Below are 25699 nucleotides of genomic sequence, written 5' to 3'. Positions count from 1 at the left end.
ATTCAGACAACGCACTAGAGAGTACATTGTAGTGCAGACAGTCCTGCTCTGGTCACCAAGAGGACATGAAGAGCCTAATAGCTCTTGTGTGCCTCTCTTCTGTGCAAGACATTTTAAAGTCCCCAATCTTTGCTCATTCAAAGGACCCATCATTCTGCACTGAGATTGTAGGTGAGACCCAGGGGGAAATGGACCATAGCTAGCTTGTACAGCTTAATGAAGGACCATGCACCCACTTTGTTTATTTTGTGTGTGTTACTGTGACTCTTGCAATACAGCATGCAATCACTTCTTTCCTCTTGCACCATGCATGTCTCGTAACAGGAATGGTCAGATTTTAGGCCTTCTGTTAACTTGAGCAGCATTCCTTTTGACCCATTGGAGCGGCAGCATGAGACTGGAAGCTATCCAAATTCTGACACTGACACACTGTATGACCTTGGATATGTCACTTTATCTCTCTCTGTCAGTTTCACCACCCCTAAAATAGGGATAAGTAAATTTACTACTGCGCAGGGGGGTTGTGGTGATCACTTCATTGGTCTGAGACCCTCCAATGGGAGATGACAGAGAAAGCCAAAGCATTGTTCAGTTATCCATTATGGCTGGGGCTCTCAAAGGTGAGAGTTAAGTGTACAAATCCCATTGAATTTCAGTAGGATTTATATGCTTAACTCCTTTAGGCTCTTTCTTTCTTTGAAAATTTCACCTCATGGGTACAGAATTAGTAAACAACTCTGGCCCAGTAATGGGATTTTAGTAAACAATCCGTTACACCTGTGCTACTGCCGTGGAGGCACTGGGGCTGCAAAAGTGTCACTGGAGCTTAATTTGAAGGCATTGTGGTTGCAGGAGTGGAAGGAAAAGGGGTTAATGTTGCCTTCAGAATCTTTACTCATGTGATGAGCAAAAAAGGAAAACTGCTTTGAGCATCACATAGGGTTTGGGGATGTCAGATTGTTAAAATGAAAACTGACTTGATGTTTAGAGTGTTAAATGCTCTGTTTTTCCCCTGAAATATGTGTTTGAAAACGATTTCGTTTTTAGCTAGATACAAAAAGCAAAACCTGGCAGCAAAACCCTGAAGTTAAATTACTATTTCAATAAACTTTTTTTAAACTAACGTATTTCCACATATCCTTGAAAGGGGAAAAAATTCTTTCTTGAAAGAAGTCCCTTACATGGCATCAGTTATCTTCCTTAGGGAAAAGGGAGAGGTCAGCTTTAGATGGTAGCTCTTGGGTTATGTCGTCTGAGGCCAGATTTTTCAAATGTGGTTATAACTCAATGTGCTGGCCTGGTTAGGAAGTCTGGCCATTTACATAGGTGTCTGAATGAGAGCAGGGCTTTTTTGAAAAGCAGGCACCAGTTGCAGGAGTAGAGGAACTCCTTGAAACTTTGCCCTTAAATCTGACACACACCCCCACCCCTCCTCCCTCCCTCCCTCACTCTGTGACCCTCGAAAATAATAGCACACAGGTCAGGGAGGTGTCGCTTCTGACTCTGGGTTGCAGTTCAGCAGCTTCATGACATGAGACCCTGGATTGGGGTGGGGTGGGGTGGGGAGGTTGGGGTAGATGACTAAATTGCTCGATTTCTCCTTTCACAAGCAAACGCTCCTATGATTGCTGTAGCTGAGAGAGAAAAAATGTTTCCCCTCCTAACCTTTCAGTTTGTTTTCTTTGTGCATTTGATGTACTCTTTGTATTATTTATTTCTCTTGTATAGTCAGTCAGCTTCTTCCTTGTTGAACAGAGCTATATAAATGTCAATAAGCAAACCGAAAAACCCTTGTAATATTTTTTCATATTACAAAACTAAATAAATCAGGCCCTACTATTTTTAAAATATTCCAGTTTTCAATAGAGGATGCTTTAGTTAGTTTTAAAAAGTCCCTTTTAGAGACCACTTAAGGTATCAAGTACCCCACTCAACCTCTATTTGAATATCTCTCTGTTAAGCAACCAGTTTTTATCCTCCCTTGAGGGGTTGCGTAAGGCAGGGTTTGCTGTATTTTGAACTTGAACAGTATAACCTGTTTAATCCAAGGATTTCTAAGCACTTTTAGAAAGTCAATATCTGTGTATGTTTTGGTTTAGTGCATCACATGTCCTTAAACTAGATCTGTTTCTTTAACCTGCTTTCTTTTAAGTGTTCCCAGCAGTGCTCTTCATTTATCTATTTGCTTTTGATTTTTTTTAAAAGGGAATTGACAATTGGAAGTGGGTGATCAGCTGTTCTCTGGGGTCTAGGGTAATGTTTACATTCCTGATTTTAAAGTATTTTACTGAATTTCATGCAACTCTTAGTGGAAAACATGACATGCAGTACCACACAACATAGTCCGTACCTCTTCTGAGTCAGGGCTGAAGGGTATGAGGCAGGATACTGTGGGCTAGGGAAAGCAGGAAACAGATGTAATATATGGAAAGCGAGGAAGAGGTTGTGTGCGCTTGTGGTGGGAGATAATTAAAGGCTCACACTACACAAAATGCACAAAGGAACCCTGGAGGTAGCATATCTGGAGGACATGTCAAAACCCAAGAACTAGGATGGACCAGTCAGGACACCTCCACCTCCATCATGCTCCCCCACCCCCACTAGTGGAACTAACCATGGTTTTGTTAAGTGTTTTTCGTTGTCTTTCAGAAATCACAGCTCCCACACTTTGGATCAAACACTTGGTCATCAAAGATTCCAAACTGAACAGCTCCAGTATGAGAAATTCAGGTAAGGAATGCCTGCTTTAAAAAAAAAAAAAAAAAAAAAAAAAAAANGGCAGGGCCAGGTAAACGTAGATGACTATGGAGACTTGTTCATTCTTGATGTTGTCTTTAACATAACATTGGCCATTTAGACTGTAAGTGTGTAGGTTTTTCTCTGGATACAGAAAAACATAAGAAGAGGATAATAGAGTTGTGGACTGAGCACAAAACAACTGTCAGCGTGACATCATGACATTGTTCTTTTAGCTCAGATTTGACTGTGCCTGTAGCACACTGAAATGCTACCTAATCTAACTACAGGTTTCAGAGTAGCAGCCGTGTTAGTCTGTATCCGCAAAAAGAACAGGAGTACTTGTGGCACCTTAGAGACTAACACATTTATTAGAGCATAAGCTTTCGTGGACTACAGCCCACTTCTTCGGATGCATCCAAAGAAGTGGGCTGTAGCCCACGAAAGCTTATGCTCTAATAAATTTATTAGTCTCTAAGGTGCCACAAGTACTCATGTTCTTTTTGCGGATACAGACTAACATGGCTGCTACTCTGAAATCCTGTTATTGGATTGTGTGTGGTTTCCAAGGAACTGAGGTTGTTGCTAAACTTGGGTTCCAATCTAAGTAGCTATGATCACCCAAGGCATCTGTAGTGGTATTTTGGATAAATGGGTGACAGTGACTCTGAGGTGGGTTATCCTGGGTGGGCTTTGCAATAAACGTGAGCTGTAAATGGGTGAAGAGAATTATTGCTTTGCATAGCAGGGTGGGAAGAAGTTCCACATGTGAAAGAGAGCCCAGAAAAAATGACGATGAGAGGAATGAGCAGGTCACTGGGATCAGGGAGGTGAGAGGCTCAGGTGGAACAAAGAACAAAAGGTGGAATAGGCAGAAATGAGAACAGAGATGTAGGCGGGGTGTGTGATGCTTCCTGGCGGTACCCAGGGCTGTGAGGCACCTCGCTACCATCTGCCCTTTGTGTGAGGAAGCCTTGTCAGTACCCGCTGGTTGTCAGCGCTCTCACTGCCGTTGGCAACACAAGCACTTCCCTCTCAGCCTACGCAGGGCATGCTGTCCCTCTGCAGATTAGTGACAGGCACGCTCCAAGCTTCCCTCTGGAGCATCCAGCCTAGGCTGACCAGCAAGTATGAAAAATCAGGACAGAAAGTGGGGGGTAATAGGCGCCTATATAAGACACAGCCCCAAAAATTGGGACTGTCCCTATAAAATTGGGACATCTGGTCACCCTAGTCCAGCCTCAGATCTACTGGACACTCACAGAATTCCCAGATCTGTTATTCACAAAGGAACAGTGCACCTCCTCTTACCAGTTTCACTGCTCCACTTAACTCTCCGCACCTGTAAGTGTTTTCACTATAAGCAAATCTAAGTTTATTTAACAAAGAACAAAGATTCAAATAGCAGCTAGATAAAAGTATTGGAAGCAATCAAATATATGTAAAATAAAATCACAATGCTCTTTCTAGATCTAATGCTTAACTAACAAGACATTGTCCTGGCTAATGAAGTTAAGCTCACCCAAAGTCTTCTCCCAGCATTCAATCAGAAGCCTGGCTGAGAGCCTCCCAAGCACACGGGCAGCTTGCCCTCTAGGTAGGGTTACCATACGTCTGGTTTTTCCTGGACATGTCCGGCTTTTCGGCAATCAAACCCCCGTCCGGGGGGAATTGCCAAAAAGCCGAACATGTCCGGGAAAATGCCGGCCGGGCACTTCCCCTCCCGCGGCTGCTCTGCTCCTCCCCTGACTCTTCGGCTCTGTTTAAGAGCCGAGCGCTACGGGCTTTGGGCAGCCCCCAGGCCTCCGGACCCTGCACCGCCGGAGCCCGGGAGGGGAAGTGCCCGGCTGGGGGCGCAGGGTCCGGAGGCATAGGGGCTGCCCGAAGCCCAAGCGCTACCGGCTTCACGGTTTGCCGGGCAGCCTCCCGACCCTGCGCCCCCGGCTGGGAGCTTCCCCTCCCGGGCTCCAGCTGCGCTGGGGAAGCGCCGGCCGGGGGCGCAGGGCCTGGGGGCTGCCCGGCAAACCGTGAAGCTGGTAGCACTCGGGCAGCCCTTTTCATGTGGCTGGGTGTGGGAGGGAGGAGGGGGCAGAGTTGGGGTGGGGAAGGGGCGGGGCTGGGGTGGGAAATGGGTGGGGCCAGGGCCCCATGGAGGGTCCTCTTTTCTTATTTGTTAAATATGGTAACCCTACCTCTAGGTGAAGGATAGTTGGTGTCCCGCTACATTCTTCTCATATACCAGACTAATTCTTTGATCTTGGTAGGGAGGATGTCCTGTTTATGACTGTGTTCCTTCCTGTAGATTTATGAACTCTTGTCAGTCTTGATTAACTGTTAATTCCCTATGCAAATGCATGTACATTGTAAGACACAATGGTCAGCCGGGGAGATAAGTGTCTACTACCCCCTGCCTGAACAGAATCTGTTTATCATCTTCAGGTGACAAGTCTTAACTTGCATATCTTAAGAATTAGAATGATTAGGACAACCAGTGGATTAATGACTGCTGGTAGAGACCTTGCATGCCACCTTTTGGCACACTATGATGGAGACATCAGACCCAGGGGATCCTTGTAAATCCTTATGCACCACTTATGTACTCTGCCAGTTGGCACCAAGGGGTGTCTGGGTGTGCAGAGATGTGAGAATGGAGAGCTAGAACTTGAGATAGAGAGTAAGAGAGATTTGAAGAGGGGAGTGAGATCTGAGCAGTGGGTGAAGCTGATATTTGATCTGCTGAATGTTTTGAGTAGACTGGAGGGAAATGATATGGGAATTGGGAAGCCAGACAGGAGGAAGCTTCTAGGAGATGACCAAGATATTGATTTAAGATTTGACAAATAGCTATCACCATCCACACACTTTTATAAAGAGACAAAAAATAGACCCTCCCCCCCAAGCCCCAGGTAACTTGTGGAGGCAGTTTAAACTAGTTGTTAGTGCCAGTTTCTCTTGCTTTTATTCCTAGCTTAGCCTAGGATTCTGGTCTTCAGTAATTCACTTAACCTGTCTGTCTCTTCCCAATCACAAACTGAAGGTGATCTGGAGCTAAATGGGAGAAATAAAGTAGGCTTAATTAGCTAATGTGGATAAAGTAGGCTAGATCCTTCATGACCTCCAGATTGGATTACAGCAGCATGGTAAACATGGGGTTACCCTAGAAGGCCACCCAGAAACTTCAGCTGGTGTAGAAGTGTTGGCCAGCTGGTTTAGTGGTGGTTCAAATGCAGCGCAAACCACACCTGTGCTCCATGAACTTCACTGGCTACCGATTTATTCCTGGTGTCATCCGAAGTGGTGGTTTTGCTCTGTAAATCCGTATATGATTTTGGTCCTGGCTATCTTAGCAACCACCTGCCTCATTATGCAACACTCCTGGTAGCTGACATTCAAATGAGAGACTCTTGCTTCCAGTTCCCAGATCTGAATTTGGGAAGGGGGGGGCTGAAAAATGGGTATCCTCAGTAGGGAAAAGGAGGGTCTTTGACTCTAGAATTTGCTTACCACTCTTGCTTAGCCCTATAGAGCTTTTGACCTACCCAGCATGCTGCAAGCACTATCTGTTCAAGCTTTCCCTCAGGAAACTGCCTTATGTCGGAGGGAGTGTTGCTTGAGAAGGAGTTCCTTTTGTGAGCTTGGTCCATTTTGTTCTTAATTGGTGGTTTTTTTTTTTTTTTTTAATGATTGTAAATGAACCCAGAGATTGTATTGGGCACACGTTACTAATCCAAAAATAAACTCTCAACTGGAGAATTTCAAATGAGTACAAAAGACAACTACCACAGCAAGGTAAAATGAGCTGTTAAAAAATCTCATTGAGCATAATTGATTGCCCTCATATGATGTACTTTCCATAATACCTTGTAACTGATGTAAGAGGGGAAAGTTACTAATTCTAGACTCAATTTTTCACACTGTGCCATACAAACCTTCAGTCATCTCCGTTTGCTACAATGAATTACTGACATCGGGGAAAGGCCAGATCATGAAAGCAGTTATGGAACAGCTGACACATTTAACACACAACTCTCAGCTCCCTTTCTACTGTTTTTTATGGTGCTTTTTTATTCTGGATTTTTTGTTGAAGGATAGGGGCATGCATCTGGAAGCTATGGAAGGAAAGCGCAATATATGAGCTAAGTCTTAATAAGGAAAACTTTTGAAAATACGATGACCGTTAATTGCTTACATATTTTGGATGCCCAGGATGAGATACTTATGTGTCTTAAATTTGGCATCCAAAATTAGTGGATGCTTTTGAGAACTTTAGCTTACAGCAGTGTTAAATCTTATTGCACAGTGTGTTTTTGTTTTCTCTCATTGTATTTTTGTTTTTAACAGGTTAAGGTAAGTTTTGCTGCCAGTTTTTCTGCATTGGCTTGGCTGTATTGCCTCTGAGCCTAAAGCTCCTCAAATTAGGTAAATTCTTACATTGTCTTGTCGTCTTGCTGTATCTTAATGGACTCATTGATGTTAAAGATGGAAACTTAGTAGACCTTTATCTACTCCCTGCCCCCCAGGCCAGTGAATATTTCTTCTCTACAGTATGTCATGTTTTCTACTGGAGTTTAAATACCTCCAGCAATAAAGCTTCCACCACTTCCTGTGGGAGATTCTTCCATTCTCTGGCTATATCTACACTGCAAGCTAGGGTTGTGGTTTCTAGCTTATGTAGATATGCTTGGGCTAGCTGACATCTGAGCCAGTACACTAAAAATAGTAGTGTAACTGGGTAACACAGGTGGCGGCGACGGCGGCAGCAGCAGCATGGGCTAGTCACTCTAAGTATGGGCCCACAGGATTCAGGTAGGTTTGTACTTGGGGCAGCAAGCCTGTGCTTCTGCTGCTGCCCATGCTATTGTCTGCCCTACTATTTTTAGCATGCTCATGTAACCCATATCTCCCTCTAGCGGCACCTAGACCACTTAGAGATTAATGAGTCTGCTATAGCCTTAGCTAAGAGGCATTTGACTTTTAACTCATGCATTAGAGGCTCATATGGTAAGCTTCAGAGGTCCCAGGTTCGATCCCACCTGCTGACAACCAGGGTTCTTTGGTGTTACACTAGCTCAGATGAGAGGTAGCATGAAAGTCTATGAGCTGGAAATCCTACCTCTGGCTCGTAGGGTAGACATAGCTTCTAATAGAACTCACCCTCTAGATGTTTTTCCTGATATTTAGCCTAAATTTCTTATCTCTGTTTCTTCTCATTACTCCAGGTTCTCCCTCCTTGTACCAGCCTAAATCAGCCTTTCATTCCTTCACGTTCTTCAAATGCCTTTACCTAGTTTGCATGTCCCCCATAATAATAATTTAGCCACATGTTCAGTAGTGAACAGGGTTCAAGTAAATATCACTTTCACAGGATGTGAGTGTCATTCCAGTCTACACTGGCATTGGACGTCCTGGAAACGTAGCGTTGTGGCCACGTTCATCATGGTAGGAACATAGGAATTGCTACATCAGATCAGATAAGTGGTCCATATAGTGGTGTCCTTTCTCTGGCTGGCCAATGTCAGATGCTTCAGAGAAAGCTGTTAGAATCTTCAATAACTTGCTGAGTTTCTTTTTAACTCCCATGAGTTGGTGGTGATTATGATGTCACATAAATAAAAAATACAAGTGAAAGGACTGCGCTGGGGGATGAACTGCGAAGCTGGGAACTCATAAAAGCAATAGAAATTCAGTTAATGCTTTTCCCATTACATACAAATCCCAAACAAAACCACCTTCATTAGCATCTTCCCACCTTCTGACTTGGTAACACATCTCCAGGTGTAGGATGTAGAGTAGTCTGGCCTCAAGTCTTGTTCTGCTTCTGGACCTGTAACTGAGTAGTTGACAGTCACCTTCTTTCTGCTTCCCTCAGCTTCCTCGTATACTACGTATCATAATACTTTCGTATAATATGTAACATTTTATAGTAATAACTAGCTAATCCTCCCCCTACCCAAACCAAGTGAAGTAGGTATTACCTCACTTCTACTGAAGTGGAAATCTAGGTACAGAAAGATGAGTGTGTGGCCAGAGGTAAAATAAAGAGTCAGTGGCTGGATTAGGATTTGGGACTACTATCTGGCTCCTAGCTCCAGACTTGGTCTACCAGACCCCACTGCCCCTCAGTTACATGCTCCAATATACATGCCAGTTCTATCTCTCACTACCACTGCAGCAAAATGTGTAGAATGGCTGTGATTTTAAAATATAGATGGGTGGCAGCAGTTCTTGCATTGCGCGCCCACCTCTTCCCCTCCCCCCCCCGCTTTATAACCCATGAAGTGTTATAGTGGATACTCTTGCTGTTTATTACAAATTTTGTTTTGGGGCGATTCCTGAAAACTCCGCTTATTTTCAAGAAAATAAATCCCGTAATTGTCCTTTTGGGAGTGTTCCTCTCCACCAAGGCTGCTCCTTGCTGGGCCTTCTCCAAATCCATTCATGTTAATAATTGACTTGATTTTGGTTAGAGAGAGATTCTAACCATGTAGCCAACCCATCCTGACAACACTTAAGAAAACCACAGGGTGATGTAATGAGCTCATGCATGGAAAGATAAACAGCTCTAGGAAAACCAGCAGTAGTAGTCTCAAGTAAATACTCTGCAATCACCAGGGTCTTGAACATGAGGTTACTTGAAAGGAAGAATGAGTAATATATTAAGGTTAGCTGCTGAAGACAGGTGTGTGTTTTGAATCTTGCTGTTTATTTCTAAAGCCTGCTCCTTGGATGGGTGCCAGTTCCATGTGGGTTTTTCTGTTCTGCTCTGGCACCCAGAGGCCCTCTGGGCATCCTTTATACTGCTTTCCACTGATATGTTTTGCTTTTAGAAGCTCTTGCAGCACAGAGCAAAGCTATAAATGAGCTGTGAAAAAGAGGTATACAGAAACTAGGATAGTATTGCTCATATGTTAGTTTTAAAAATTAATTTACCTTAAGGATCAGGCTCAGAGAATCTTGCATGGAGGCCTAAGGGCTGGAAGCAACGTGAAATCTGGGTGTCTGATGTGCAAGGGAGCAAAAGCAGTAGAGACCCTGCAGGGGGATAGTGCGCCCCCATGGGCAGCATGGAGATGTTTCAAGTTGGTCTCCACAGATCTTCATGGTGAAGTGGAATGTAGCTGCATCATGCTGGAGGTTGGGTTGTTTTACAAAGTTCAGCTCCAAATGGCCAGAAACCTGCTTAAGGGGGAACAGGGAGCCATGTCTGCTAGTCCTTGGGGTAAGGATTCAGTTTCCTCAGTCCCACCCCTTGTACACACACTGTAGCCCTTTTCCTCTGGCTTTGTTTGTACCCTTAGCTAGGCTGTGTGCACCCTGCTTGTTACAACAGAGGGTATGTCTACACAGGGCAGTGGAGAGATGCAATTCCCAGCTTGGGTAGACAAACATACACTAGTTCTGTTCAAGCTAGCGCAAAATAAAAAGGCAGAGTGGCCACAGTGACATGGGTAGCAGCTTGGGCTAGCGGCTACAGTACGGCCCCAGGTACGTACCAAGCAGCTAGTCTGACACCACCAATGCCATGGCATCCACACTGCTATTTTTAGGTGCTAGCTACCGTGTGTACGTCTACCCAAGCTGGGAATTACACCTCCCAGATGTTGCGTAGACATACCCTACAAGCTAACAGCCTTCTTCACTTGTCTATCACCTTGTCACATGCCTTGCTTGAGGACACAGGACAGTGAGAATTCTCAAGAGGCAGATACAGATACTCGTGTACTGGCTTAACCAGGGTGATTCTTGCTCACTGTAACAGGATGACGAACTCTAAGTCTCTGTATGCAAACACGGGGCTCTTCTGTTGAGTCACCTGGATTGCTGATACTATAGCTCTGTATTAAGAATGAGTATGATTACTGCTGAGCTGTAGTGGCAGGTGAGTCCAATCAGGATATAAAAGGGGTGGGACAGAGGAGGCTCTGGGGGGAAATGCTAGAACTATCAAGATTAGGGAGAAAGTTTAGACTGAGGTTTGTTTTGTTTGGGTGTCTTTACTAATAAAACCAACCCCCAGGAATGTGATAGGCCTGGACTCTAACTCAGGGTCTGTATGCTCTGTTAAGGATGGGGAAGTACTAAACCCATTCATATTTGTGGGTTGAACTAATTATCATTTGCAGTCAGAAGAAAATTCCTTCATGTCCTGGTGGCTGGGCATTTGAAGGTTGCAGGATGCACCCCGTGGGAGTAGATGGGCATATCCCCCACAGTTTTTGGTGATATTGGTGAACTTCAGTAAAGGTGTTCAGGTTTTTGAAAAGCACAACAGAGACCTGTGGCTGGGGGCAGAGTGGGGAAAATATAGCCTGGCTTTCTCCTTAGCTTTTTTTTTTTTTTTATCGTTCCCCAGCCAACATCCTGCTCCCCACATGACTCATGGGACTTCCCACCTTCCCCCGTTCCACTGTCTTAGAGGACTTCTGAGTGCTGCTGCCTGTGTTGGGCCCAGTTTTTGCTGCCACCATGACTTTCGCTCCCACTCCCTGCTGCTGTTAGACTGGCTGTGGCTATTTTCATCCAGACATGTTACCCTTCTCTGCCAGTCACAGTGAATTGACCACATCACCATACAGTGGATTATAGGGCATTGCAGACTTGTGCCTTCATAGTCTTTGGCTGGTAGTTGGTACAAAGTCAATGAGCTGTCAGCGGGGAGGGAGGGGAGACAGCACATTCGAGCCCAGCGCAAGCATAGTTGGACCTCACGCAAACAAGGGAGAGGGCAGCAGCTAGAGATGTAGACAATTTAACTAGGCAGAAAGCTAGTTTCAGTGAAACCAAAACAAGATGGGCTAGAACCAAGAGAATCTATGTGAACATTGGAGACCTGCTCACTCTGTGCCCAGTCCTTTTTGTCTTACGCTTCCAAGCCTCTGTCTCTTCTTGGCATGTATGTCGGACTGTTCAAACATGACTGGTCCCTGTGGGTGTAAAAGGGAGGGAGAACAAAGCTCCGCTCTCACCAGGAAAGGGCTCTGATTGATAGGAGGGAACAGATGGTCGGAAAGCTTGTAGTCATAGCTATTGTGCATCCGTCAGATGTCCTTCCTGGCTGCAGTCCCATGTCTTGGATTCATGCCTCCCTATGCAGTATTTCCCCGATATGGCAGAAGTGTTGAAGTACAACACTAAAGTCACCTTATCACCCTCCACCCCTTGGGTGCCCTCCAAGTTTAGTTATTTGCCCTATTTTTTCCTTCTATAGCCACTTGGCCTTTGGTAGGTGTCAAGCCAGCAACTGTCCTAAGCAGCCCCCACTGAGGAGAAACCTTCATTGGTATAAAAACTCACCACTGTCAAGTCACTCAGTTACAGACAGGATTGATTTAAATCACTTATTTTAATCATGATTTAAATAATTGATTTATGTTTTGCATATGTACTTTTTAGTTATTTTCCTAAAGAAATATTGATTTTTTTTTTCTCCACCACTGGCTGGTTATTGTAAAAACATGTTGCTTTACAACTAAATACAGCCTTTACACTAAATGCAGTGCTTCTTGTTGTTAACCAGGAGGATACATTATATCGATATACTTATTTAAGCAATTCTATAGCTAAACTCATTTAGTCATATTTTTAATTTTTACATTTTCATTACATTAGAAAATGGTGAATGAAGCATTTCTTATTGACTAAATTAATTTTCTACTCATGATTTGCATCAAGCTGCATTTGAATGGAAATTGGAATGTACAAAAACAGCATTTTCATTTTTTATTAGTTGAATAGAACACCCTTAAATGTGCTGGATACATACTTATTTTGTTTTTTATCAAAACATGTTTTAAGAAGATAGGAATGGTCATACTGGGTCAGACCAATAATTCATGTAGACCTGTAACCTGTCTTCCAACAGTGGCCAATGCCAGATACTTCAGAGGCACGAACAGAACAGGGCAATAATTGAGTGATCCACTCCCTGCTTCTGGCAATCAGAGGCTTAGGGATGCCCAGACCATAGAGTTGCATCTCTGCCCATCCTGGCTAATAGCCACTGATGGACTTATCCTCCAGGAACTTATCTAATTCTTTTTTGAACCAAGTTGTACTTTGGGCATTCATAACATCCCCTTGCAATGAGTTCCACAGGTTGACTGTGCATTGTGTGAAGAAGTACTTCCTTACATTTGTTTTAAACTTGCGGCTTATTAATTTCATTGTCTTGTGTTATGTGAAGGGGTAAATAACACTTCCTCCCTTACTTTCTCTACACCATTCATGATTTTATAGACCTCTATCTTATTCTAAGTTCCCTGTGATCCTATTTAGCAATGCTCAGGAAACCCGGCTGGGGGAGAGGCACCCCTCCCCCAGCCCAAATTTAGCCCAGCCCCAATCTACTGTGACCAGGGCAGCCTGGCTCTGCTGTGGCCAGAGCGCCCCTCTGCCGGCCCCAGCCCGGACCTGCTAGGGCTGGGGAAGGGGTGCCTATCCTGCAGCCCCAGTCCTGGAGCTGCAGCAGCAGGGAGAAGTGCCTCTCCTCACCCAGCCCAGGTGCTGCTGGGGGAGTCCTCTCTCCCCGCTGTAGCCCTGGAGCACCCTCCTGCACCCTGGTCCCACCCCAGAGCCTGCACCCCAGCCAAAACCCTTACATCCTGCACCCTAACCCTCTGCCTGAGCCCCCTCCCACTTCTGAACCCCTCAGCCCCACCCCACCGCATTAATTTTATGTGCACCAATGTGGAGGTGATGTGTGACACATCACCTTCATATTGGTGCACATAACAAAATTCATTCTGTACATGGGTGGGAAAAATTAGAGGGAACACTGATCATATCTTCCCTCCTCCCCCCATCTCTTGGCCAACTTGAACAGTCCCAGTCTTTTTAATCTCTTTTTTTTGTATTTAAAACTAACTGATTTATTAAACAAAGGAATTCTCTGTAGTTAGTCAATTGAACTGATAGTTCTGGTCACCACACCCTTCAAGATTTCAGAACTAGTAGCTACACTGGCTCTTTATAGCGCTAAACCTTGCTGTGCTCAGGGGGGTGTTTTTTCACACACCAGAGCGAGAAACTTGCAGCGCTGAAAAGCGCCAGTGTAGACAAGCCCTAATATTGCATGTTTGTGTATGTGCATGCATATGCAGGGGCTCTTCTGGCTGTGCATCTCTCTCTCTCTCTCATTGCAGCTGCAGTCCAGTCACATGTTCCTTTCTTGGCTGCTGCCAAAGGGATCCAGACTCCATCACCGAGTCTCTTACCTAGATGCTATTTAAAGTTAGAATTGGAGTGATAGATCACTAGCAAGTGTGATCCTCCAACAGACCTGAAGGGGGGGGGGGGAGAGAAAGAGCGACACACTGGAAGAGTCTAGAGCCAGGACCCTCCCCAGCGAGTCCGTGAGCAAACAGTCATAAATAATGTGCCATTGGGGAGCAGTTAATCTGCTCTATGAAAAGGTACAAAGTATACAAGTGGGAAAAATAACAATGTATAATAATCAGTTTGCAATCCTAGGTGCTAAACCATATGCAGCTAGGCAAATAAATGAAGCTCCCCCTTAGTGCCATGTGATAAATCATTCCCAAAGAATTCTGGCTCCTCTACCCCCAAAGAAAGAAAACAAATTACTCTAGGCACAGTCATAACTGCTACCCCCACAGCTGCCTGTTAAGGAAAATGGGCTGGAGAGAGGGGAGGGGGATGGGCAGCAGAGAGGTACACGGAGTTGGAGCAAAGCTCTTTGCTAAACCCCCACAGATTTCCATTTAGGGTTAAAACAAGAGGGTCAAATTCTTCTCTTGAGGAACTTCTGCTGAGGCCAGGGGATTCGGTCAGGGATCTTTTTGGCCCATAGAGAGAAGGGGAGGCTGGCAAGAACTGAATTTGGTTTTACAAAGGCTCTGCCTGATTGAAGGGGGTCTGTGAACCTGCAGGGAGAAGTCCCTTAGTCATGACATGCACGCACATATATATATATATGCCTATGGTGTGCTGCACATGCACTACAAACCTGCATGGCACATGCACACTAGTCTGTCCCCCCCTGTTCATGCATGCACACCCTGGCCTGTGCATAGACATGTGCGCACACACAAGCACTCCTAGGTGCAAAAGGTGGCCATTGCAGTTGGCAGCCAAACAGTGTTTAACGCAAATTAGCCTGAATCAGTTAAAACAGTCTCCTACATGACACCCTACAGCTATGTCCCCTATCGCCAATACTGTTGCGGAAATACTGTTCTTACACAGTGCAGCCAGCACAGGCAGGTGACTTTCTTCAACAATAGTTCCTGCTGCTAACAAAAAGTGTGGGAGCAGGAGGAGTAGGGATGGGGGGTTCTCCCAAGGGTACTGAAAGTCTGGGGTGGAAACACATACAACTTCTCATTGTAGGAGTCAGGGCTGGCTCCAGGCACCAGCGGAGGAAGCACGTGCCTGGGGTGGCACATGCTTAGGGGCGGCATTCTGTCCATTCTTGGGGCGGCACAGTCCGGGTGGCTTTTTATTTATTTATTTTTATTTTATTTTATTGCTTGGAGTGGCAAAAATGGTAGAGCCGGTCCTGGTAGGAGTTGTTGCATATTTCTCAGTTGTGCAAAGGGAGCGGAGATCAAATAGTGAAAGCAATGGGAGTGAAGAAATATGTTCAGCTGTAGCCCAGGAGGCAATCAGGAGTTAACTATGCCACAAGCTGCCACTTGGTGGCAAGGAATTTCATAGACAAAAGGGAGTGGAGTAATCTTCTGGCTCCCTCCCAGAACAACAAGAACATCAAAGATCAATTGTTGTTTCCATCTCCTGTCTGACATCTTTTGAGTGGAGCTGGCCTGAAGCATTGTTCATAGCTGGATTTGGATCCAAGTTTTCTCAGTTCAGAGGTGTTCAAATTCAGGGTTGTCATTTGGCCATTGTGGAGATGCTGCTTAGATACACCCACACTAGGTGCTAAATAAAGCTCCTTCCCACTTCTACAAAGCTTGGGAACTTCAGCAGCTCAGGGGGGTTGATTCAGGCCTACCACTGCCATTGGGGATTTTAGGCTGTATAATTGGTGGGACTTCAGTGGTCTAGGATCTAAGAGAGCGTCTCAATCTCTATGTACCATGAACCACTAATCTAATCCAATCATGTCAACAAGATGACACAAACAAATTCCAAAGTGTTCTAATGAGCTGTAATTTAATCAGGGTAATAGGTAACCTGTATGTAATAGGATTATGTGGCCAGGCAAAATAGTTGCTGTAATTTACCTTTTTGCCAGGATGATGCATGGCATGCATAAAAATAATGTGGTCATTTTCCTGCTGTCCTCAAGCTCCATAACTTGTCGGCCGCTGTTTTAGAAGGTTTGCAATGACTGTGTGACTGCTTGCCTGGGGCAGCAGATGGGGGTTGAGTACTGTCTGGAAGGCAAGTGGGTAGGCTTGCAGGAATAGGTGGCTACCATCCAAGTAGAGCAGAACTTTGCTCCTGCAGGATTTAGGAGTACTGCGTAGCAGGACCCTACCCCGGCTGTGCAGCAGCTAATTCCCACAAGAATAGCACACTACTCCTTTGCAGTTTGAGGCCTGAGTAGCAGCTACTTCCTTCTGCAAGTCTATCCTGATCCCCAAGACAGCGCTTCACCCCTTCTGCTGACCCCTGTTTTCTGTCTAAGGGGCTACGCAGTATATTGAATAATGTTAGACTTGGTTAACATTGCAATATAACTCAGTGCCCCTCTGCCATGTCAATAGGGGTGGGGGGGCAGGGAAGTGGGGGGGTTGCTGAATAATTTGTCTAACGTGCCACCTGCTGCAAGGCACTTTGAACATCATAAATCAACAGATAAAATTCTGCAGCGTGCAGTATATACAGTAACTTTCGCCTGTTGTCCTCTGAGAGATTAACAGTCAAAGCAAGGACAGTTGAATGTGTGCACTGGGGACAACTGCAGGGAATATTTCTTTTTTACTTTAAAAAATAAAATAAACCCTGAATGTTCTTCAAGGCTGACGGTCCAAGATTGAGACAGGCAGCCGTGGTGGTGCTGCTGATGATTAAGAGGTTGCGAGAGATTTATACTATACCCAGGGCTTATATTTGCTCAGCTGGTATTGTGCTTTTAGAGAAAACAAGGGGTTGTTTCTGCTCCTCCTCCCACATCCCTGCTTTGCAGAGTGGCGTCTAGTACCTGTTCACCATGCTGCTTTAGCAGGCCTGCCAGCCCTTGTGTGCCAGCACCGCCAAGTTATTTAAAATCCTTCTTTGCCTTTGAGGTAGAAGGGATGCAAACCTGCAGCAACTTGTGTTGAAACTGCTTCCTGGATGGAATTTTCCTTTTCTCTGGTCCATTGCTTCTGAGCGTCATAGTTGGACAGAAAGGCACCTGTTCTTCCACCAGTTCAGTGCTCTATATACCACAATGGATCTGTTTCTCACTTACACTAAACCTCCTTAGTGCTGCTCTGACATTCTAAAAGAGCCTTGAGTTAGTGTAAATTACCTCACGTTACGCTTTAATAGGGTTACCATACGTCCGGATTTTCCCGGACATGTCCGGCTTTTGGGGGCTCAAATCCCCGTCCGGGGGGAAATCCCCAAAAGCCGGGCATGTCCGGGAAAATCGGGAGGGCTTGGCCGGGGCCGGGGGCATGGTGTCGGGCCGGGGGCGCGGGCCGGGGGCCGGGCCAGGGTCGCAGTGCCGGGTCGGGGAGCCGGGCCGGGCCCGCGGGGTCGGGGAGCCGGGCCGGGGTCGCGGGGCGGGGAGCCGGGCCGATCCGGGAGCCGGGGGGTGCGCCGGGCCGCCGGGGGTGGTCGGCCGGGGCCGGCACCCCAGGGCCCGAGCCGACCCAGGCTGGAGCCGCCGGGGGCCAGCCTGGGCCGCGCCTCCTCCCCCCACGCCCTCCTTACCTGCTACAGGCTTCCCGCGACTCAAATGTTCGCGGGAAGCAGGGGAGGGGGCGGAGACTTTGGGAGGGGGCGGAGTTGGGGCGGGGGGGCGTGGGCGGGGCTGGGGGTGGGGCCGGGGCCCCCGGGAGTGTCCTCCATTTGGAGGCACAAAATATGGTAACCCTAGCTTTAAGGCCTCTTGAGCCTAACACAACAGTGTAAAGGGGCCTAACTGTAAATAAGACTCAGGCTCAATGAATTAATTTTCTCTTTGAGAGGAGCAAATGTTGTTCCCATTTCATAGAGGGAAAACTGAGGCACAGAGGCCCTTACTTGCTGAAGGCCAGTGAATCAATGGCAGAGCTAGAAACAGAAGTGAAGAATCCAGACTCCAAGTCTGTGATGTTTCTGCTTTTCAGGCCATCCACCAGCAGCTGCTGTACTCCTTTTTATCTCCCTATCTTGTAGCAGAGCTTGGAGCGAGGGGACAATGGCATGGCAAGATATCATTTTTAATTTTAAAAAAATGCTATTGCTAACTGGGCTGGCCCTATAGTTCAGCACTGTTGATAATGTGCTACCAGGCAAGAGATCAGAGTTTAGTCCCTCTGTCCATAGGCTAGCATTAGGCTGAGTGTCAAATACCAGCTCTGCAAAGTGATTCTGTAGCTGGTCCTCCAGGTTCTGTTTGCATTTTAACCTGCAGGTTCGAGTTGGACTGCTGGCAGAACTCAGGGGAAACCGCTCATGAGGAAATCCTAGTGCCCAAGCCAGAGAGAAGATGGTGCATGTTGCTCTTACCACATGTGTCTGGCTATGGAGAAAAGCACCTTACAAGTCAGAGCAAAAATACTCCAGAAGAAGCAGTTCTGTAGGCATGAATCTGGGCAGCTAGTGCTATGCTTTGAATCGGCCTGTCTCAAATGATTTGCCTTTCAGATAACACATACTGACCTGCACTGTGTGACCAGTCTACTCCCATTCCTCGTGGCCTCTCATCTGTTTTAGTAGGAACTGATGGGTCTGGATAATATGGCTGGCTGGCTGACTAGCACCAGAGCTACCATTGCAGCTGCTAATGCAGGACTTAATATTAGCGCCTTCCATTCAAGGATCTCAAAGCAATTTAATTGATAGACTTAGCCTAAAAAAGCCATGTAAGCACTGGAGAAACTGAGGCATGGAAATCTTCAGTGACTTACCCGCACACAGCAAGTCTGTGGCAGAACTAGGAATAAAACCCTGAATATCTCCTTCAGGTGATTATCCATATGCGCATTCCACGAAGCTGGGAATAGAACCCTGAATTTTTTTCAGGTCTGTGCTTTAGCCACTGGACCTCAGTGACTGTTTGCTTTCCAAAGCTCACCTGCTCCCTCTTGAGGGAGGTGGAGAAGCAATTCTTGCTGAGATGGTATGACACCGCAAGATTTTGGGGAAGTCTTTTTTTGGGGGGGGGGGCGGAGGGGGTGTTTTAATTACTACTGACCATTAGTGAAACAGTATCTACCCCTCAAGCAGGAGTCTAAGCAGTAATGCATTATATTAGTGCTCCTTGGCATTTGCTCTTCTCTAGCACTGCCTTGCATAATCAAATTCTCCAGCTCTTTAATAATCAGCTGGCTAATTAGACAGTGGATGAGTCCACTTCTGTTTCTGTGTGGAGATGTAGAGGTATGTGTCAGACAGTGCATTTCTCAGTGTGTGAGAGATCAAGAGACTTTTTAGGAATGTGATGATGCATCTCTCAGAAGATCATTGCCAGGGAAAATTTGTTTAATAAAAAAGCCACAAGAGATGTCCTGTCCCCATCTCTCCTGCTGTAGCTCATCGCTTTGGATGACACCAGTTTTTAAAATGCTCTAAAGAGTGTTAAAAGCAGCGGAGTGAAAAATAAGTAGGTAGTTAGCATTTTAGAGCTGAGCAGCTACAGCTAAAATGGATATTTCTGCCACTAATTCTCCTCTAATACACTCTCTCTCTCTATCGCGTGCTCGCTGGCAGTGGGTAATGCAATCTTGATTTGCTGACTCCCAGAGGTTTTGTTCCCCAGCAGCAGTAGTTTGGCTGAGCTAGTGGGCTTTTTTTGCTGACAGCTGTCACAAGTCACAGCAGAAAATAGGACAACGTGATGATAATGTCTTTCTTTTTAAAATGGTTACAGTAGTATTGTTGATCCTGGGTAGCCTCTCACTCGCCACACTCCCATCGACTCACTAGATGCTCTTCTCTCGCTAAATGTAAATCTATGCATGTTTTAAGGTTTTTTTTTTTTTCCTTTTTGCCTCTTGGTGCCTATAAACTCCTGCTAACTCACGTAAGGAGTCACACTTGTAGACACCCTCACTTCATTGAGAAGACAAGCTTCTTTTTTGGGCTGCAGATGAATTTTATAGCTGGTGTCTGGCTCACAGCTTATTTGGCATTCCAAAGTTTCCACTATCCTAGATCTAGATGATGTCTTTGGAGGTTCACCAAATCAAAAATCTGAGAGAGACAGGAGATCTGTTTGGACATCTTACCTTTGCTGTCAGTGTAGGCTTGGTGGCTACAGCACAGTCACAAGTGCTTTTCTCCAGTCTACTTCTAAATGTCTCAAGCAACGGAGAGGCCACCATTTCCCTCAGTGGAACTGTTCCTTACTCTAACAGAACTGGCCATCAGGGAACTCCTCCAGCCTACGCTCTCTAGTCCTGATCAGAGCAAGCTTAGCCTTATGGTTAAAGTGCAGGGCTGGAACCCAGGAAATCTAAATTTTAACCTGGGCTTTGTCCCCAACAAACCACGGGCATATCACTTGCATGCTCTGTGCCTCAGTTTCCTCTCCTATAAAATAGGAATAGTTCTGCTTGCTACTTCAGGGAGGTCTGAGGCTAATTCATTTAACATCTGTAAAGCTCTTTGATATCCTTGGGTGGAAAGTGCTGTAGAAGTATAAATTATTGTTGTAATAATTTTCCATTACGCTGTGTTAAGGATTTGGACCAGTCTAAACAATTCCTTTCCATTAGTGGTGTTACTGCTCTTATAGTTGGTTGTCATAGCCCCTAGTCATTACCATTTGTGGAAGTTACGCATATTTAGAATAGGATTTTCAGAACCCTCAGCATCCGTCTAATTCTGTCCCTGTTGACTTCAACAGTAAAACTCCCATTGATATAAATAAGAATGGAGTTTGGACAATGCTGAGTGCTTCTGAAAATACCACACTTAGTTCTCTCAATCTTTCCTCATAAATCAATCCACCCAACTCCTTAATCACTGTCACTTTCTGAATTCCACATGTCTCTTGTAATAAAGTGCCTAGAAATTAGCATAGTAGGTCAGATCATCAGTTGGTATAAACCAATGAAGTCAACTGAGCTATGCCAATTTACGCTAGCTAAGGAGCAGTCACAAGTGCTTAAGTCCCTTCCTGCTCTGTGGCACGATGCATCCATGTATCTAACTCCAAATAGCATTGACCTTTTTTTTTTTTTTTTGCTAACACATTGCACTGCACAAAGTTTGCTGTCCACAATCAGCCCTAATTCTCTATTACAATACTGCTTTTCAAGATTGTTTTCCCATCATATATTTATCCAAGTTGAATTTAATTTAATTTTCTAATTTTTTTGGTAATCTACCCCTTCTTATTTATCTAGCCATCAACCACTGTTGTGACTGCATGAGTGTCTAGATATGGCACTGAGTATTTTTTGTCTTATCTGTTTTTGCAGGTGTTGTCAACTCTTTTCGCAATTTGATTCACTTGCAAATTCTGTTCACGGCTAATGAAAGTATTAAAGATGAAACCTGAGGACATATTTATTTAACAGATATGGCAAAAATGCCACCACCTGCTAGTAAATAAGTTCTATTCCCCAGCTGTGGTATAATTGGGAGATTACAGTACACGGGTGTGAGATCCTAGTGCTTTAAGTGTAAAGGGAAGAAAAAACTTGTAGGGTTCCTGTACACAAACTGTTATCACTACGTGCATTTAGATAAACATTTTCCCCCAATAGGAAGCAGCTATCCTGCAACTGTCCATTCTCCTCTCCCACAACTAAACCAACGTCAGCTCCTGTTAATTTGCCTCTGAAGTTGAGCCAGCTACTCTCATATCCCCATACCACAATTAAAAACTGTTTGGAAATATACTTTGCAATTTAAATATATATATCTTGTAATTTTCTAACAAATTGAAACTTCCAAAAATAATCATACAGGAGGGCTCAGGTCAGCATGACCTTGCCATATATGATTTTTATAGAAACATATTTTCCATATTAAAAAAAATCTTGTGATGCCCTTCAAATATATCCAACACAACAGAAGAAAACTGAATAAAACCTGGGCGAGCACCTAAACTTGTGTATGTGCACATATCTATATAATATACAATGGTATGTGTGAGATAGTGATGTTTGGCATGAATGGCGTTTTGCATGCCATCTTTATTCATGGATTTGTAAGAATGATAAAAAGCCTCTATCCATTCCTTCTAGATGCCCTGCCCACTGTCACATGTTGCACGTAGATTATAAGGCGCCAGTGAGATGTTTTTCTGGGAAAACAATCTGCACAGTGAGGGCCTGATCCAGTTGCAGTGAAGTCACTGGGAATCTTCCCGTTGGTTTTAGTGGGTGTTGGATCAGGCCCTAAATGTTAATTCACTTCAGAAAATTACAGCAATATTATTTGGTACTAGTGAAAGGTGCCAGAGTGACCCCTGGAGAAGGAAGTTGTTCCAAAGAGTGACCCTGGAGTCCTCCGTCCAGTGAGCAGCACCTCCGACTTGTCTCAGGGAAACTCCTAGAAGGCCTCTTCTACATTAGCAAACTTCATAGTCAGAATTCACTATCAGTGATGCCATGATGGATGCTGAAGTATAGCTAGGATTCTGGTGTTTTCATCACCGTGTTTGTTTCTCAGGGACCGGCTTGCTTTCTTCCTCAACTGTGTCAGGGAGATCTCTGGGGCTGGCACTGGTCCACAGACTGGTCACTGAGAAACACTGCTCTAGAAGACATGGTGGTAAAATTAATACTGTAGACCTGCCTACATCTGGGCTTTCGCCAACAGTAGAGAGTGATGGCTACACAATTTGCTAGTTTAGATAGCCTTGGGTGAGAGTCTCCATGGTCCGTTCAGTCCTTGGAAGTCTCAGTAAAAAGACAACAAGGAGCCAATTAGTGCCAATTATGATGGTGTTTGCTGTGACGTGGGTGCCTGTGTGCCATGAACTAAACAAAGGCTGCCAAATTTATTTCACTGGGTAGGTCTACAAAGCAAAAACAACAACAACAAAACCACAAAACCTTGTGGAAGCAAGTCTCAGAGGCCAGGTCAACGGACTTGGCCTCACAGGGCTAAAAATAGCTGTGAGGCTGTTCGGCTCAGGTTGGAGCCCAGGCTCTGAGACCCTCCCATGTCACCAGGTTTCAGAGTCCAGGCCTAAACAGCTGTTATTTTTAGCCCCCCAGCATGAGTCCAAATTGGTTGACCAGGGCTCTGAGAGTTGCTGCTGTGAGGGTTTTTTGCTGTGTAGATGTACCCATAACCCATTAAACACCCATCAGATGGTAGTGATTATCAATCAGCTCTGGTTTCTATTAGGAGTTCCCTGGGCCATCTATTCCCACACATTTCTTTTTGTTAGTATACTGGGCAAAGAGAAAATGTTTTTAAATGCCACTGGTATAATGCAAGCATAGGTATGTGTATATGAATGTACATTTGTGCACTGCATATACATGCACAGTGATGTATACTCACAGTACTGGATATGTCAACTAAGGCTATGGCTGATTAAAAGAAAAGTGATTAATTTATAACAAGTTGTTGTGCGGGGCCAAAATAGCATTGGTATTTATTTATTTTTTTCAAAGGACACTTTTAGTGCCAGCTTTGCAATACTCAAAGGACTCCAGAGAATTTGTGCAGTGAGGAAGCTTTGGGGATTTGAACAGAAAAATGTCTGGAATGCACTTCTCTTCAATGGAGTTTTTTCTTTTGGTTATTAAATAAAGTGAATTAATCAAAAATGAGGTGATCATAGGCTTGAAATTCTGGCTCTTGTTTGCTTCATCGAACTAAATGAATTACCCTCTCACCCGCCGGCCCAGGTGTAAATTGCTGTCAGGCAGGGACCTTGAGTAAGCTGGCCCCTTGTGATGTAATTGATTTGTTAAGAAGCCCACAGGCCTCTTACTGAATGACTCCTCTGTCTGCATACAGCTTAGGAACAGTCACAATTTTATTTTTTTAAGATGTGAAATCTGTCAGCAAAGTGAAGTCAGCTTAAATATCAGCTGAGACTTGAGCCCTTTCAGTTGTGTTGATTTTATCCCCCCCCCCCCCCCCCTGCCAATCAAGTTTCTTTCTGGTTGAGTCAGACTTGCACATAGTTAAAGCTCTTATATTAAACCTCATTTGTGTGGATTCGTGTGTGACAAAGTTCAAGTGTCTCTTGTTCACAGCCCTAAGGAGGGTCTGAAATGTTTGGGACAGAGGACATCTATGGTCTCTTGGAACCTCTTTCATTGGCTGCTATGTTATAATTCTAAATCATGGCCAGTTGGTCTCTGGTAACCGAAACAATCCGTGCCCAAATAACTCTATTCAGAACTGCCAGACTAATTCTGTGTGTGGCACCCGCTGCCCCCCAAGAGCAGACAGTTGTGTAATGCAGTGTGTCCCAACTGACTATCAAAACGTCTGCAAGTTCGGGTTGAGACACTTCCTGTCAGGGTTCTGAGTTAGTTTCTTTACTGAAAACTTGAAGTGGCCCCTAGGTATGGGAAAGGATTTTAGGCAATGTGGCCTATTAAAGTGACCTGCAAAAGGGGATATGGAAGAGGGTAGCATTTGTCCCCCTCACTTTTTATCATCATGATACATATTTTAAGAAAATCCAGAGAGTTTATTGGCGTGTTCTCTACCTTTTTTTTTTAATCTTTAAGAATGTCAAGTCTTGTCTTCCACTTTTTTCTGGATTCCTTAGGTGACTAGAGAACTTGAAGCAACAATTTTCTCAGCCCTCAGGTCAAAGGCTAGATGGACGTATCTGAGGTCTTTCAACAAATAACAATTTTTCTCTCAGCTGTTTCAGTTAAATAGTTGTTAATGTTATAGGTTTGTAAAGTGTGTGTCTCATCCCTCCCTAGTGGCTGGTCCATATAGAGGACAGCAGCCTACTACATCTGCCAGCTAAATGAGTTTGTCCTGTAACTCATGTGATAGAAGCCTGACCTTTGGAACAGAAGGTTCCAGATTCCTGGATGACTCTAGGGGACATTTCCAAATGGTCTGTTCCCTAGTGCATATCTGTTTTTATCTGTTCCCTCATGGATGATGCTAACAAGGAGGCCCTTTTTTCTGTCTAGTAGGATGGAGAGAGACCAGGCCCTTTCTCTGGTCTCCCAGGATATGCTGTGTGGGAAAAGGGAAGCCTAAGTGTCCTCTCCATTCCCCAGGACATACTGGGGACTAAGGAAGCAATAGCACGCTCTTTCCATGCCCCAGGAGTGATGGTGTTGGCCCTCCTCTCTGTTCTCCCAGGGTATGCAGTAGATGCACTCTATCTAGGACATACTGAAAGCAGGAGCAGCCTATCCATTTTGATGGCCAGAGTGGAAAATATGTTTGGTGCACCCCTTCACAAGTGGCTGACTGTCATTATTAGGAGGAGGATTTCAGGTCCAGAATGTAACACTGATCCCTGTGCATGCTGGGAAACTCCTTTCGAATATTGGAGTTTCCTAGGGAAGGAAGCGAGATCTAGCGTTCTCAGGTCTGACTAGCATCCTGAATGCTGAGGTCTGAGAGTTGCCCTGAAGCCATGTTTTGTTGCAAAGGGTGATGTTTCTTTTTTCCTTCTTTTCCAGAGAAAGTTCACTCATGTGACCAGGAGAGACAGAGTGCCTTGGAGGAGGCCAGGCAGAACCCCCGTGAGGGTATTGTCATCCCAGAGTGTGCTCCTGGCGGGCTGTACAAACCTGTGCAATGTCATCAGTCCACAGGGTACTGCTGGTGTGTCCTGGTGGACACGGGGCGCCCCTTGCCTGGTACTTCTACCCGGTGAGAGCAACTTGCTTTGAACCTGGCTTGTAAGGTGGAGCATGAAATAACTATGAAGGAGAGAACACCAGTT

At 45.1% G+C, this 25699-nt stretch overlaps 1 protein-coding gene across 4 annotated transcripts in view; it reads left to right on the top strand.

The window, feature by feature from the left end:
• The window catches only part of SMOC1 (SPARC related modular calcium binding 1), a 203991-nt gene that overhangs the window by 156229 nt on the left and 22063 nt on the right, over positions 1 to 25699 (top strand). For all 4 annotated transcript variants that reach the window (XM_034769315.1, XM_034769316.1, XM_034769314.1 and 1 more), the window contains exons 7-8: positions 2650 to 2730; positions 25434 to 25626. In XM_034769315.1, coding sequence (XP_034625206.1) covers positions 2650 to 2730; positions 25434 to 25626 — 274 coding nt within the window. The remainder of the gene's footprint in view (positions 1 to 2649; positions 2731 to 25433; positions 25627 to 25699) is intronic.

This window comes from Trachemys scripta, chromosome 4 (genome assembly GCF_013100865.1).
Source record: "Trachemys scripta elegans isolate TJP31775 chromosome 4, CAS_Tse_1.0, whole genome shotgun sequence".
Lineage (NCBI taxonomy): Eukaryota > Metazoa > Chordata > Testudines > Emydidae > Trachemys > Trachemys scripta.
This window is presented reverse-complemented; position numbering and strand designations above follow the sequence as displayed.